At 45.5% G+C, this 13,737-nt stretch overlaps 1 protein-coding gene across 2 annotated transcripts; it reads left to right on the forward strand.

The window, feature by feature from the left end:
- Nucleotides 1-3,265: 3,265 nt before the first annotated feature.
- Nucleotides 3,266-9,448, forward strand: LOC115180366 (ecdysone-induced protein 75B-like). Of its 2 annotated transcripts, none has more exons than XR_003873064.1 (3): nucleotides 3,266-3,295; nucleotides 4,390-4,528; nucleotides 9,189-9,448. XR_003873064.1 is itself a non-coding variant. In XM_029742414.1 (3 exons), the coding sequence occupies exons 1-3, from the start codon at nucleotides 3,621-3,623 to the stop codon at nucleotides 9,230-9,232; spliced, it is 396 nt and encodes a 131-aa protein (XP_029598274.1). In that variant the 5' UTR covers nucleotides 3,599-3,620; the 3' UTR covers nucleotides 9,233-9,448. The 2 variants fall into 2 exon arrangements, 1 of the variants encoding a protein (XP_029598274.1); XM_029742414.1 differs by lacking the exon at nucleotides 3,266-3,295 and adding an exon at nucleotides 3,599-3,833.
- The last annotated feature ends 4,289 nt before the right edge of the window (nucleotides 9,449-13,737 follow it).

Genomic DNA, 13,737 nt, shown 5'->3' on the forward strand with positions numbered 1-13,737 from the left:
CGTCACTACAGACCCGGGTTTGGTCCCAGGCTGTGACCCGGGTTTGGTCCCAGTACTAGATCAAGGCCGGATACTTTATCCCCCCTTGATCTAGTAGTACGTGATGAAAAACAAACATCATATTTAAACTGGACAGATCGTTTACTGTCAGGACTTGAGTGAGATGATGGTGTAATTGGAATTTATGTAAACAGGAACTTGCATGCTTCTGTCTCTGCAACAATACAGTGATTGTTGGCCTCTGCCCTGGAAGTAGTGAGGCGTTTACCTGGGAAAGACTATGAGGGATTTGCGTCAGAGGCAATTCCATGGTAACAGAATGACACCGATTTTTCACCCTAAAATAAATGCCAAATAAAACCCAGTGATTACAAAGTTAAACATACCATAGAACTCTTTTCAAAAGGTCTAATTCTAACAATTTCCTCAGAAAATTTGACAAGAACAGCGGAGATGTAGTTTTGTAACAGAATTATGTAAAAATCTCCCTCAGTTTTTTATGTGACAAAGTTTTTCAAAAACTCAAAAGATGTCTGCAGAAAGAATGGGGTGTCAGCTACGATATGACACCTTGAGTTTGAAAAAAATCTATTTTGGTTATTGAACTACAGTAAGTGAAATGGATTAAGAACTGGTAACAGAATGACGGTAACAGAATGACATCATGGGTCCCTGATCTGTACTATACAGAAATGCATTATTATGCAAAGTAAAGTACAGAAAAGCACATCACAGCACAGCAGAGTAGTGTTCATTCAGTACAGTATACACTGAGTGTACAAAACATTAGGAACACCTGCTCTTTCCATGACATAGACCGACCAGGTGAAAGCTATGATCCCTTATTGATTTCACTTGTTAAATCCACTTCAATCGTTTTTCACGCTCAACAGTTTCCTGTGTGTATCAACAATTCTACACCACCCAAAGGACATCCAGCCAACTTGACACAACTGTGGGAAGCACTGGAGTCAACATGGGCCAGCATCCCTGTGGAACGCTTTCGAGACCTTGTAGAGTCCATGCCCCCAATGAATTGAGGCTGTTCTGAGGGCAAAAGGGGGTGTGGCTCAATATTAGGAAGGTGTTCCTAATGTTTTGTATGCTCTGTGTAGTTTAGTACATTACAGTACAATACAATAACGTACATTATACTGTACTCTAATGTGCTCTACTGTACTGTTCTGTAATGTGCTGTCCAAACTTTTGAAACATATGATTGGTTCAGATTTGGACTGACCAAATTTCAACTGCTTGTTAACGTCCATGGAGCACACGTGTCGGTCAGTGCTCAAAGGTTGAGGACGCTGCCCACTGGCCACAGACGTCAATTCAACGTTTATTCCAAGTTGGTTCAACGTCATTTCATTGAAATTAAATATAAATGTTTATATTAGTTGGCAAGGATCTTAACTTCAACATTATTGTGTTTTGATGTATTTCTAAAACCTATAAAACCATTCTCATTTAGATGTTTTCTAAGAGGACAGATTTGAACAGCTGGTTAATTGACTTCAGTCTCAGTTTTGGACGGAGCTCAGATGAAATCGGTAAAGAGTCAAGGATTGAGCGTCTCGGTAGATTTACTTGGAAATGTGCTGTTGCTGGGAACCTCTGTGTATGTCTGAATCAATCAGTGTTTGGAAATATCATTAGTCATACTGTGATCTACAATCATTGGTGGTAGCAAGAAAGTGGATGCTGTAGCAGTAGCTTTATCTAAAGTGTCTATAGCTAACAAACAACAAGACTTAGATACAACTACCTCTTGTGATCAACATCTGACAGCTGATCAATAACGATGAACCAAAGAACCCTAGACAGTCTATTGTATGTCCAGAATATACCAACAGCTGCCTGCATACCTTCAAGGGTCATTGCAGGACGAAGTGTTAGCTACAGAGAGGGGATATTCACCCACAGTGCTATAATGTCTCCGGCAGATGTTTCCAACCACAGAGTGAGAAGAGAGGCAGCTGTGTGTGTTTTAGTTAGTCAGATCTAGTCCCACACAGTGGAACCACACAGAGATAAATAGATAGACATCTCTCTCTGTACAGAGTAATGGGCCATGGGGTATAGGGTTACCAGCTCCCCATGATGGAACTTCACTGGAACTAGGCTACATAACAGAACCTGGGGGTGTGTTAGTCAGTGAGTGTGTGTATGTGTGTGTTTATACAGCATGTGTGTTGCGTTGCTTGCGTGTTAGTTTGTTAGGATTTTGGGGTGGAACATCACTGGAACTAGGGCTGTAGGCTACTGTACATTCCCTGAAGATGTTTTGGTCTGTGATCGTGTGTGTCTTTGTCTGTGTCCGTGTGTCAGTGGATCATTGTGTGCAGAATATGTAAAATGCATTCTCGCGAAGATGAAGAACAGAGGAGGAATGAGAGGAAGATAAGAAGAGGAAAGCACTTAAAGTTATAGTTTCACGTCATTGTCCTTCACTAACAACAGCATCACACCCCAATCCATGCACTGTAATGCATCCTATCTGGGAATGTGCACTTTGGTAGCCCTGTTGAGTCAGTGAGTAATATGGTGATAAGACCCAGTCCAGTGTTGACTTAGTGGGCATGGACAGTTTGCTCTCCCTCACAGTAAACACACTGAAGTGAATGACCTGACCTTCCCTTCCTTGTTCTGTGTGAGTCTGAACATCACTGGACCTGTATGTAACATTCTTTATCTCAGGAAGTGAGGTTGTTATACACTACCTAGAAAAGATGACTCAAAATTCCCTCCCTTGTTTCATACATGCTCTCTCTTTCTCACTCTCCCTCTCTCCCTACTCTCCTCCTCCCCTCCTGTTCTCTCTCTCCCTTTCTATACAGCCATCTGATGTGTGATCTGGTTCCTGGTCCACCAGTACCGTGGTACCATGTCTCAGCCTCCAGTATTTATGCTGCAGTAGTTTATGTGTCGGGGGGCTAGGGTCAGTCTGTTATATCTGGAGTAGCTCTCCTGTCTTATCTGGTGTCCTGTGTGAATTTAAGTATGCTCTCTCTAATTCTTTCTCTCTCTCTCTCTCTCTCTCTCTCGGAGGACCTGAGCAATAGGACCATGCCTCAGGACTACCTGGCCTGATGACTCCTTGCTGTCCCCAGTCCACCTGGCCGTGCTGCTGCTCCAGTTTCAACCGTTCTGCCTATGGCTATGGAACCCTGACCTGTTCACCGGACGTGCTACCTGTCCCAGACTTACTGTTTTCAACTCTCTAGAGACAGCAGGAGCGGTAGAGATACTCTGAATGTGATCAGCTACGAAAAGCCAACTGACATTTACTGCTGAGGTGCTGACCTGTTGCACCCTCGACAACCACTATGATTATTATTATTTGACCCTGTTGGTCATCTATGAACATTTGAACATCTTGGCCATGTTCTGTTATAATCTCCACCTGGCACAGCTAGAAGAGGACTGGCCACCCCTCATAGCCTGGTTCCTCTCTAGGTTTCTTCCTAGGCTCTGGCCTTTCTAGGGAGTTTTTCCTAGCCACAGTGCTTCTACACCTGCATTGCTTGCTGATTGGGGTTTAGGCTGGGATTCTGTACAGCACTTTGAGATATCAGCTGATGTAAGAAGGGCTATATAAATAAATTTGATTTGATTTAGACATGCCAGGCTCATACAGCCCTCCGTCCCCTCTGGGGGAGTCCCTTCTGGGCAGACCGCTGTGTGGAGACCTGATCACAGACATGGAAGACACATGGACTGAAGATATTTCTCAGTGGGATGACACACTCAGTGGGATGACACACTCAGCTCCTTTGACCTGTACCCTGAGTACTACAGCACTGGCCCTGGGTCGGAGAATTCCATTGCTCTGGGTATGCATGTGTGTGTTTTTGTGTGGGCATGTTCGGCCTTTCTACCATGGTCACACAAACACGCAAATACACACACATATCCCTTATACTTCCTCAGGCCAGACAGACAGCTAGCCAGAATGGGAGGAAGGCAGGCAGGCAGACAGACAGAGACACACATACATAACCTCTAATGTCCTTCTCACATTCCTGAATGGACATAAAAATACACACGTCCTCTGTAATTTGAGTGAGATGAGTTGACCCAAATTCCTGAAGTCTCTATCGCAAAAAGTCTGCTATAGACTTATTATATGCAATACATCTGATGAATGAGGGCAGAGAAATTTTATCAGGGAAATATGCCACCACGCCCTCAAGGCTTGTGTCAAACAAAATGGTGTCAGGGAATTAATTGCAATTACACATAAACAAAGTAGGTAGCCTACTTCATGGCAGTTACAGTGTATATATGGCCTATTTCCTTACTCTTAGATCTAGATATTGACTCTAAAAAGTGTGTACTGTTTGCTTCTGTTAACCACATTTTAAGGTACTATCTTTGTCTTTCTGACAGGGATTCTTGAGAAGGACCATCAGACTGAAGTTGGAATATGACAAGTGTTACCGACACTGTAAAATACAGAGGAAGAACTGCAACAAGTGCCAATACTGTCGCTTCTACAAGTGCCTTGCTGTGGGCATGTCCAACAATGGTAAGAACGTAGTCAGTCCATGAGTGTCCTAGTATATAATAGTAGTATAATAGTATAGAAAATAGTAGTGTAATAAAGCTCGCCTGACCACCTGAGAGGTGGGGTAAGTACTGGATTGAGCAGAGTAGCGTGACACTGCCACCACCTTTTTTGACCGGTATGGTCCAGCTTCAGAGGATAGGACACACCAAAACTCAACACAAAAATAGCAAACAATTATTTTTATTACTTACACAATTTCATAAGGCAGCGTGCATAAAATGCTAGGCGACCTATTAAATTCCTGCAGTCTCTGTTACCCAATCAGAAGGCACACAGGCTATTAAGTCCTATAACACGCTAAAAAGTGACGCAACACACACTAGTGAGGTATATGGTTAAAGAGAACTGAACATCCAAGGTCCTACTACTACTTCACTGCAAACTTGGCCTAGCCCAATGAAATGCAATTGTACAAACATGAAAATTCACTGCACACAGGGGCATAATAGCCTACACACGGTCCAGAGATCCACACCTGATAATAAAGTCACAGAACCCCCCACTTTGAAATACGCAGTCTGCAATCCCTGTATTGTTCGCCCCACATAACCCATTTAACAAGACTAAGCCAACAAAAGAAGACCAAGACATAACATTGAACATTTAAATGTAACATTTAAAAACACTTGGCTCTCCAAGCTGACGGACCCCCCATGGGGTCTGGGCATGTGCACCACTGTTGGGCCGGTCCGAGTGGCAGACCGGCAGTGGATCTGTATCCAAGGTGCACTGAAAAAGCTAAAACCTGGACAGGAACAACAAATAGGCTATACCCGGATTCAGGTTGATCGCCGTAGGTTTCAGCCTGATTAATTACATAGAATAAAGAAGTGCACTACACTCGCGGTGCGCTCTGTTTACAAACACAGAGAAAGCTATGATGGAAAATGTTATGTTTGTGTCACGTCCTGACCAGTAAAAGGGGTTGTTTGTTATTGTAGTTTGGTCAGGGTGTGTTTTGTGTGTTTTGGGATTTTTTGGTTAATGTTCTATGTTTGTATATTTCTATGTTCATTCTAGTTTTTCTATTTCTATGTTTAGTTTATTGGGTTGACCTTCAATTGGAGGCAGCTGTTCCTTGTTGCCTCTAATTGAAGGTCCTATTTAGTAGGGGTGTTTTTCCATGTTTTTTTGTGGGTAGTTGTTCCGTATGTGTGTAGCTGTGTGCCTCACAGGACTGTTTCTCGTCGTCGTCGTCGTCGTCGTTGTTGTATTAAGTGTTTGTTTTGGTTTTCTTCTGCGCCTTGGTCCAATTCCTACGACGAACGTGACAGAACTACCCACCTCCAATGGACCAAGCAGCGGAGGAAGGAGCAGCAGAGGGATTTGGAGTCATGGACATGGGAGGAAATTTTGGACGGGGCAGGACCTTGGCACACGGGAAGAGTGGCTAGGTCAGGTAATAGACCTAAGCCAACTCCCCGTGCTTATTATGGGGAGCAGCGTATCATGAGAGCGCCGGTCTATGTGGAAGTGCGCACGATCTCGCCCATGCGCACGCACAGTCCGGTGCGAGTGATTCCAGCCCCAGCTAGAGTGGGCATCCAGCCAGGTAGGAGTATGCCTGCGCAGTACATCTGGCCACCAGTATATCTCCTAGGCCCAGGCTACCCTGCGCCTGCTCTACGCACGGCAGCCATCAGGCCTCTGCACAGCCCAGTTTGCCCTGTGCCAGCACTCCGCCCGTGCAGGGCTACTGTGACTACCCAGCCAGGACGGGTGGTGCAGGCTGTGCGCTCCAGAACTCCAGTGCTTGTTCATAGCCCGGAGTATCCAGTTCCTGCTCCTCGCACTAGCCCTGAGGTACGTGTCTCTAGTCTGGCGCCTCCAAAGCCAGCACCATCCACGCACCAGGCCTCCAGTGCGTCAGCCCAGTCCAGTACGTCCTGTTCCTGCTCCTCGCACTAGCCTTGAGGTGCGTCTCCAGTCTGGTACCTCCAGTACCAGCCCCACGCACTAGGCCTCCAGTGCGTCAGCCCAGTCCAGTTCGTCCTGCTCCTGCTCCTCGCACTGGCCTTGAGGTGCGTGTTACCAGTCTGGCGCCTCCAAAGCCAGCCCCACGCACCAGGCCTGTAGTGCGCCTGTCCAGTCCAGAGCTTCCGGCAACAGTTCCCCGTCCAGAGCTTCCGGCGACAGTTCCCCGTCCAGAGCTTCCGGCGACAGTTCCCCGTCCAGAGCTTCTGGCGACAGTTCCCTGTCCAGAGCTTCCGGCGACAGTTCCCCGTCCAGAGCTTCTGGCGACAGTTCCCTGTCCAGAGCTTCCGGCGACAGTTCCCCGTCCAGTGCTTCCGGCGATGTCCTACAGTCCGGAGCCTGCAAAGACGGCCCACAGTCCAGAGCCGACAGAGACGGCCCACAGTCCGGAACCGACAGAGATGGCCCACAGTCCGGAGCCGACAGAGACGGCCCACAGTCCAGAGCCTGCAGAGACGGCCCACAGTCCGGAGCCTGCAGAGACGGCCCACAGTCCGGAGCCTGCAGAGATGGCCCACAGTCCGGAGCCTGCAGAGATGGCCCACAGTCCAGAACCGGCGCAGCCAGAGACTGCCCACAGCCCGGAACCGGCGCAGCCAGAGTCGGCCTACAGTCCAGAACCAGCGCAGCCAGAGTTGCCCTACAGTCCGGAACCAGCTCAGCCAGAATCGCCCTTCAGTCCGGAGCTCCCAGAGTCGCCCTCCAGTCCGGAGCTCCCAGAGTCACCCATCAGCCCGAGGTCTCCAGCGACGCCCATCAGCCCGAGGTCTCCAGCGACGCGCATCAGCCCGAGGTCTCCAGCGACGCGCATCAGCCCGAGGTCTCCAGCGATGCACATCAGCCCTGAGCCTTCAGCGGGGGTGGACAGGTTAGGTTGGGGACTAAGGCCAGAGCCTGAGCCACCTCCAAATAATCCCAACTAAAGGGAGGGAAGGGAGGGTGGCCACCGTCACCGACGGTTCTTGTGCTACACCCCCCCTCCCCTCCCTTTAGTTGGGATTATTTTTGTTTTGGGGTTTATTTTTGTGTTTTTTTGTTTGAGGTGCATCTGGGGTCTGCACCTTTGGGGGGGGGGGGTACGACGAACGTGAAAGTTTGTGCGTTTCTAATAACCAATTTCTGTGTTCATGCAAGTGACGAATCCTCACTTTCAGTGTCTGTAATTTGTCAGTACTCCCAGACCCTCGTTTTCAGAACAAAAGATATCGCAGTTTCAAGGTCTCAACTTAGAGAGAAGAATCCTTGTGCGTTACTGGTCTATCAAATGCATGAGACAGTATTGGTGGGTCATATGAATGAAGCAAACTTTAATGATGAATTAATTATGAATGATGAATAATCTAAATCATGCAAATATAACTTGTCTGCAGTATATAGGAGAACTAATGTGACTTCCCCGGTAGAGCTCCTGACAGACGTTCAAAATGGTGCTTCAAGTTTGTTGGAACCTCTCCAGTTAACTGTTAATAAAGATTGATTCGTTTAAGATGCACTTTTAGTGTCCCGTGTGTAGAATTTATACAATAAAGCTTAGCCAATTAATTTGCATGTCCAAAAGCACGCTACAAAACGGTCTGTTCCCAAAAGCAAGGGAGATGACTCACACTCCTAGCAACCCCAATATCTTATCTGGTTTTTCAAATTCACCCTCAATACCTGTCTTCGTTGCCGGCTGCCCTACCCAGCAGCGAATGGGTAGGGCAAACAGGGCCAACAGAGCATAATGCATTGTTGCAATGTTGTTTTTCATCACAAAAGGGGCAGCTCCTTGTAATATGCTCCGTCAAGCGACGCAGTTTTTTCCAGGGAAATTTAGACCCGATGTATCATTCCTTGAGAAGACTGAGGGGCAGTATTGAGTGAGTTTCGCAACGTCTGTCCTGCCCCTGTGTCTACATTACATATTTTCCGGCATCCTTTCTGGTATAAACACTGAAGAGATGGACGTTCAGCTACTTCCCCTTTTCCTACTTGCAAGCTACCTTTTTTCCACTTTTTATTTTGAGATTTGCTAAACGCAATTATGTCTATGTCCAGTTTGGAGGAGTGTCTGTGTGAGCTTGTGAGACAATGCGAGAACCTTTACAACCCTTTGATGCGGTTGTATATGGACAATCAAGCAAATGTCAACAGCTGGAGAGAGATTTCACAAAATTTGAACACTGATACTGATATCAAAGAAACATGGAGAAAGATTCGGGACTGGTATGTTCATAATCTGAAAAGGGTGAAGGAGACGAGGTGTGGAGCTGCCACTGGTGTGTGTCTCATCGATTGTCAGACACCGATTGGCTTAGTGTTCATGTAAAACATCGTTAGCAGACACCAACATGCAGCCGAGTCCTTTTGTACAGTTAGTGTGTTTGTGGTCTTGTGTTTAGCAGACCTAGTTAGATCATTTGAAATCAGCTGTTTTCTGGATAGGAGAATTTGTGAGTGAGAAATATTCAGTGCCTGGGTTATCATAATGATAGCAGGGCTAGTTCAAACATCAGAAAACAGACAATGTGCTGTGTGTGTGTAATTAGATTGAGAAGTTTATGAAATCAGTTATTTTGGGTAGACATTTTAACTCAGAGGAGCCCATGGAGATATTTATAGATTGCTTGCATTGTAGTCTAATGTATTCGCCATCTGCTTGTAGGTGTTGGAGGGGGGAAGGGTTGGACAGTCCAGAGATTGAGCTGAGCCCTGAGGGCCCATCCCCGGCCACTCTCACCAATACCCAACCCACTGTCTCTCTGCCCTGCAACTCCATCAACCTCCACCCAATCTCCCCGACCCAGCTCCAATGACTGGAAGAGGAAGACAGCTGAGAATCCTTTGGACACTGACATTACGCAGCGGGTGGATGACTTAAAGAAACGGCAGCAATAGTTACAGAAACAGCATAAATGGGAGACGTTGATCAGCAGGAATAGACAGCATCCATGGTATCATGACATTGTAGTCCAGCAAAGGCCGTCTACAATGTCATGATACCATGGATGCTGTCTATTCCTGCTGATCAACGTCTCCCATTTATCTCACCCCAAAAACTCTTGTGCGCTTTTTTTTATATTAGGGTGGTGGGTAATTTACTGGGTTTTTTTTGTGCATGTTTTTTTATACTTATTTCCTCATTCTCGTGTTACTGGTGTTTACTTAGTTATTTCTCTTATTTCCCCTTTCATCACACGTTTCACCTGTGTACTACATTGTTTTACATTGCACTTGTGGAAGAAAATATTACTGTTTTGAATCAGTCACTCAGTAAACTTCTATGGCTTTGTACATGATTGTAGATCATTCTACCTCATTGTAGATGAGGTTAATGTCTCGAGGTTCTAGCCTTATTGTCTACAGCTGGACAGATACTCATCCATTTGCTATAGCAAGAACGTTCTCATTGAAAGGCCACTTCACAACACAAGGTTAGTTAAATGTCTTGAGGGTCTAGCCTCCCAAAAAATATGAAAAACTAAGGATGAAGTAATTGTCATTATAGTACTCTTTGTTGTGATTTGTAAAATGTGAATGAGAAAAAGAGCAAAACCAAGTGTGTAGCTCACAACATGACAAAAACAGTCATCCACCAGGAGAAGAGAATGTATTTCTGCACATATTTTCCAAACCACACTCCAATATTTACTGTAGGGTGCCAAGCGTGATAGCAGCATCCTGGAAAGCCACTTGACCTGCTGGTGTGAGAAAGTAGTCCTTGAGGTTGTTGTGCACATCTACGGCAACTCTGGTTGCCCTGTCTGACGACATGTTTCTTGGGTCCAGGAAGCTGGTGTCCCCTTATACCACCTGTCTCCACTCTCCTGGAAGCAGGTGGGTGTGGAGTGGTCAATAAACGTGGGGTGGATGTACCGTGTTGATGAATCTGTGTTGTCAATGTCTGTGGTGCAAAGGTAGTTGTGGAAGGCCACGTAGGCCTTAACAATGGCCTCAGCTTTCTCTGGGGCAACCTCAGGGGCTCGTCTCAGGATCCTCCATCTTGCAGCAAGGATTCCAAAGCAGTTCTCTGAAATTATTTTGGCTCTTGAGTGGCGATATTCATGGCATCAAGATGGCATCAAGATGGCCAAAAAAATGTGTTTCCATTAGTATTGAACAGGAACATGAAGGCTATCAAATGTATACTGTAACAACTGTGTAGCCTATGCTTTAGACAAAGGCCCCCATCCTGTTATTGGGATGCCAAATCACTTTTATGTGAGGCATGTCATTATAACGTCTGTAGCGGCATAATTTTCACATCATATGTATATAGCGTATGGTGGGTCGGTACCTTGCATTGCAGACTGCCATCAGGACCATTTGAGAAAAAGCCCTTGTAGGTGTAGTATTCGTCTGCCGAATCTCGGATCCGAATGGATAATTCCAACAATCCCCAAAATCTCTGGCGATTTCTGCCCATTTTGCCATGGAGGGATAAGCAACAAAACCCTCCTTCAGGACATGCCAGATGGCTTGGCACACTTCCATGACGATTGCACATACTGTTGAGATTCCTAGCATATAAATTATAACTCGCAGCAAGACTTGGCTGTGTGCAGCCACTCGCCAAAAACCGAAGGGTCACACAGGCTTTCTGCAGCACTTATGGGCAAGCAGTTCTCTCGTGCGAGATGTGAGGTGCAAGTTGTCATATCTGGCATCCGACATCCGAAAGTATTGAACATGTCTTTCCTTGTTAATGCTTCACATAGGTTGGACAATTTTCACTGTTTTTTTTTTCTTCTTCTCCAGAGTAGTAGGAGCAGTTCAAGCCCCAGCAATTACAATAAAAAAAGAAACATGTTTGCTTCTGTGGCTAAAAGTAGTGTTGTAAAGCATAGAACATCAGACTAACCTGACATGTAACTAGCATTTGTAAACAGGCATATACAGTTGAAGTCAGAAGTTTACATACACTTAGGTTGGAGTCATTAAAACTCGTTTTTCAACCACTCCACAAATTTCTTGTTAACAAACTATAGTTTTGGCAAGTCTGTTAGCACATCTACTTTGTGCATGACACAAGTAATTTTTCCAACAATTGTTACAGACAGATTATTTCACTTATAATTTACTGTATGACAATTCCAGTGGGTCAGAAGTTTACATACAGTAAGTTGACTGTGTCTTTAAACAGCTTGGAAAATTCCAGAAAATGATGTCATGGCTTTAGAAGCTTCTGATAGGCTAATTGACATCATTTGAGTCAATTGGAGGTGTACCTGTGGATGTATGTCAAGGCCTACCTTCAAACTGAGTGCCACGCTTGACATCATGGGAAAATCTAAAGAAATCAGCCAAGACCTCAGAAAATGGGACCACGTAGCCATCATACTGCTGTAGACTTCAACAAGTCTGGTTCATCCTTGGGAGCAATTCCCAAACGCCTGAAGGTACCACGTTCATCTGTACGGTGAGGGAAAAAAGTATTTGATCCCCTGCTGATTTTGTACGTTTGCCCGCTGACAAAGAAATTATCAGTCTATCATTTTAATGGTAGGTGTATTTGAACAGTGAGAGACAGAATAACAACAACGAAAATCCAGAAAAACGCATGGCAAAAATGTTATAAATTGATTTGCATTTTAAAATAGTCCAAATTGGTGAAGTGAAAATAAAAAAATGACTTGTTTCAAAAAATAAATAAAAATGTAATCATGAAAATTGGTGCGCGCATATGTGTTCACTCCCTTTGCTATGAAGCCCCAAAATAAGATCTAGCGCAACCAATTACCTTCAGAAGTCACATTATTATTTAAATAAAGTCCACCTGTGTGCAATATAAGTATCACATGATCTGCCACATGATCTCAGTACAGCTGTTCTGAAAGGCCCCAGAGTCTGCAACACCACTAAGCAAGGGGCACCACCAAGCAAGCGGCACCATGAAGACCAAGGAGCTCTCCAAAAAGGTCAGGTACAAAGTTGTGTAGAAGTACAGATCAGGGTTGGGTTATAAAAAAATATCAGAAACTTTGAACATCCCACGGAGCACCATTAAATCTATTATAAAAAATTAAAAGAATATGGCATCACAACAAACCTGCCAAGAGAGGGCCGCCCACCAAAACTCATGGACCAGGCACGGAGGGCATTAATCAGAGAGGCAACAAAGAGACAAAGATAGTCCTGAAGGAGCTGCAAAGCTCCACAGTGGAGATTGGAATATCTGTCCATAGGACCACTTTCAGCCGTACAATCCACAGAGCTGGGCTTTACAGAAGAGTGTCCAGAAAAAAGCCATTGCTTGAAGAAAGATATAAGCAAACATGTTTGGTGTTCGCCAAAAGGCATGTGGGAGACTCTCAAAATATATGGAAGAAGATACTCTGGTCAGATGAGACTAAAATTGAGCTTTTTGGCCAGCAAGGAAAACGCAAACCCAACACCTCTCATCACCCTGAGAACACCATCCCCACAGTGAAGCATGGTGGTGGCAGCATCATGCTGTGGGGATGTTTTTCATCTGCAGGGACTGGGAAACTGGTCAGAATTGAAGGAATGATGGATGATGCTAAATACAGGGAAATTCTTGAGGGAAACCTGTTTCAGTCTTCCAGAGATTTACATTTACATTTACATTTACGTCATTTAGCAGATACTCTTATCCAGAGCGACTTACAAATTGGTGCATTCACCTTATGATATCCAGTGGAACAACCACTTTACAATAGTACATCTACATCTTTTTTGGGGGGGTGGGGGGGGTTAGAAGGATTACTTTATCCTATCCCAGGTATTCCTTAAAGAGGGTGGGGTTTCAGGTGTCTCCGGAAGGTGCTGATTGACTCCGCTGTCCTGGCATCGTGGGGGAGATTGTTCCACTATTGGGGTGCCAGAGCAGCGAACAGTTTTGACTGGGCTGAGCGGGAACTGTGCTTCCGCAGAGGTAGGGGGGCCAGCAGGCCAGAGGTGGATGAACGCAGTGCCCTTCTTTGGGTATAGGGACTGATCAGAGCTGGAAGGTACGGAGGTGCCGTTCCCCTCACAGCTCCGTAGGCAAGCACCATGGTCTTGTAGCAGATGCGAGCTTCAACTGGAAGCCAGTGGAGTGTGCGGAGGAGCGGGGTGACGTGAGAGAACTTGGGAAGGTTGAACACCAGACGGGCTGCGGCGTTCTGGATGAGTTGTAGGGGTTTAATGGCACAGGCAGGGAGCCCCACATTTACATTTACATTTACATTTACATTTAAGTCATTTTAGCAGAC

The sequence above is a fragment of the Salmo trutta genome, chromosome 40, assembly GCF_901001165.1.
Source record: "Salmo trutta chromosome 40, fSalTru1.1, whole genome shotgun sequence".
Taxonomy (NCBI): domain Eukaryota; kingdom Metazoa; phylum Chordata; class Actinopteri; order Salmoniformes; family Salmonidae; genus Salmo; species Salmo trutta.

Bases quoted from the DNA above. Each gene is read 5' to 3' on its own strand.
- LOC115180366 (XM_029742414.1), top strand. From the start codon at position 3,621: ATGCCAGGCTCATACAGCCCTCCGTCCCCTCTGGGGGAGTCCCTTCTG. The intron at 3,834-4,389 runs GTATGCATGTGT...TCTTTCTGACAG, and splicing joins GGAGAATTCCATTGCTCTGG to GGATTCTTGAGAAGGACCAT. The intron at 4,529-9,188 runs GTAAGAACGTAG...ATCTGCTTGTAG, and splicing joins TGTGGGCATGTCCAACAATG to GTGTTGGAGGGGGGAAGGGT.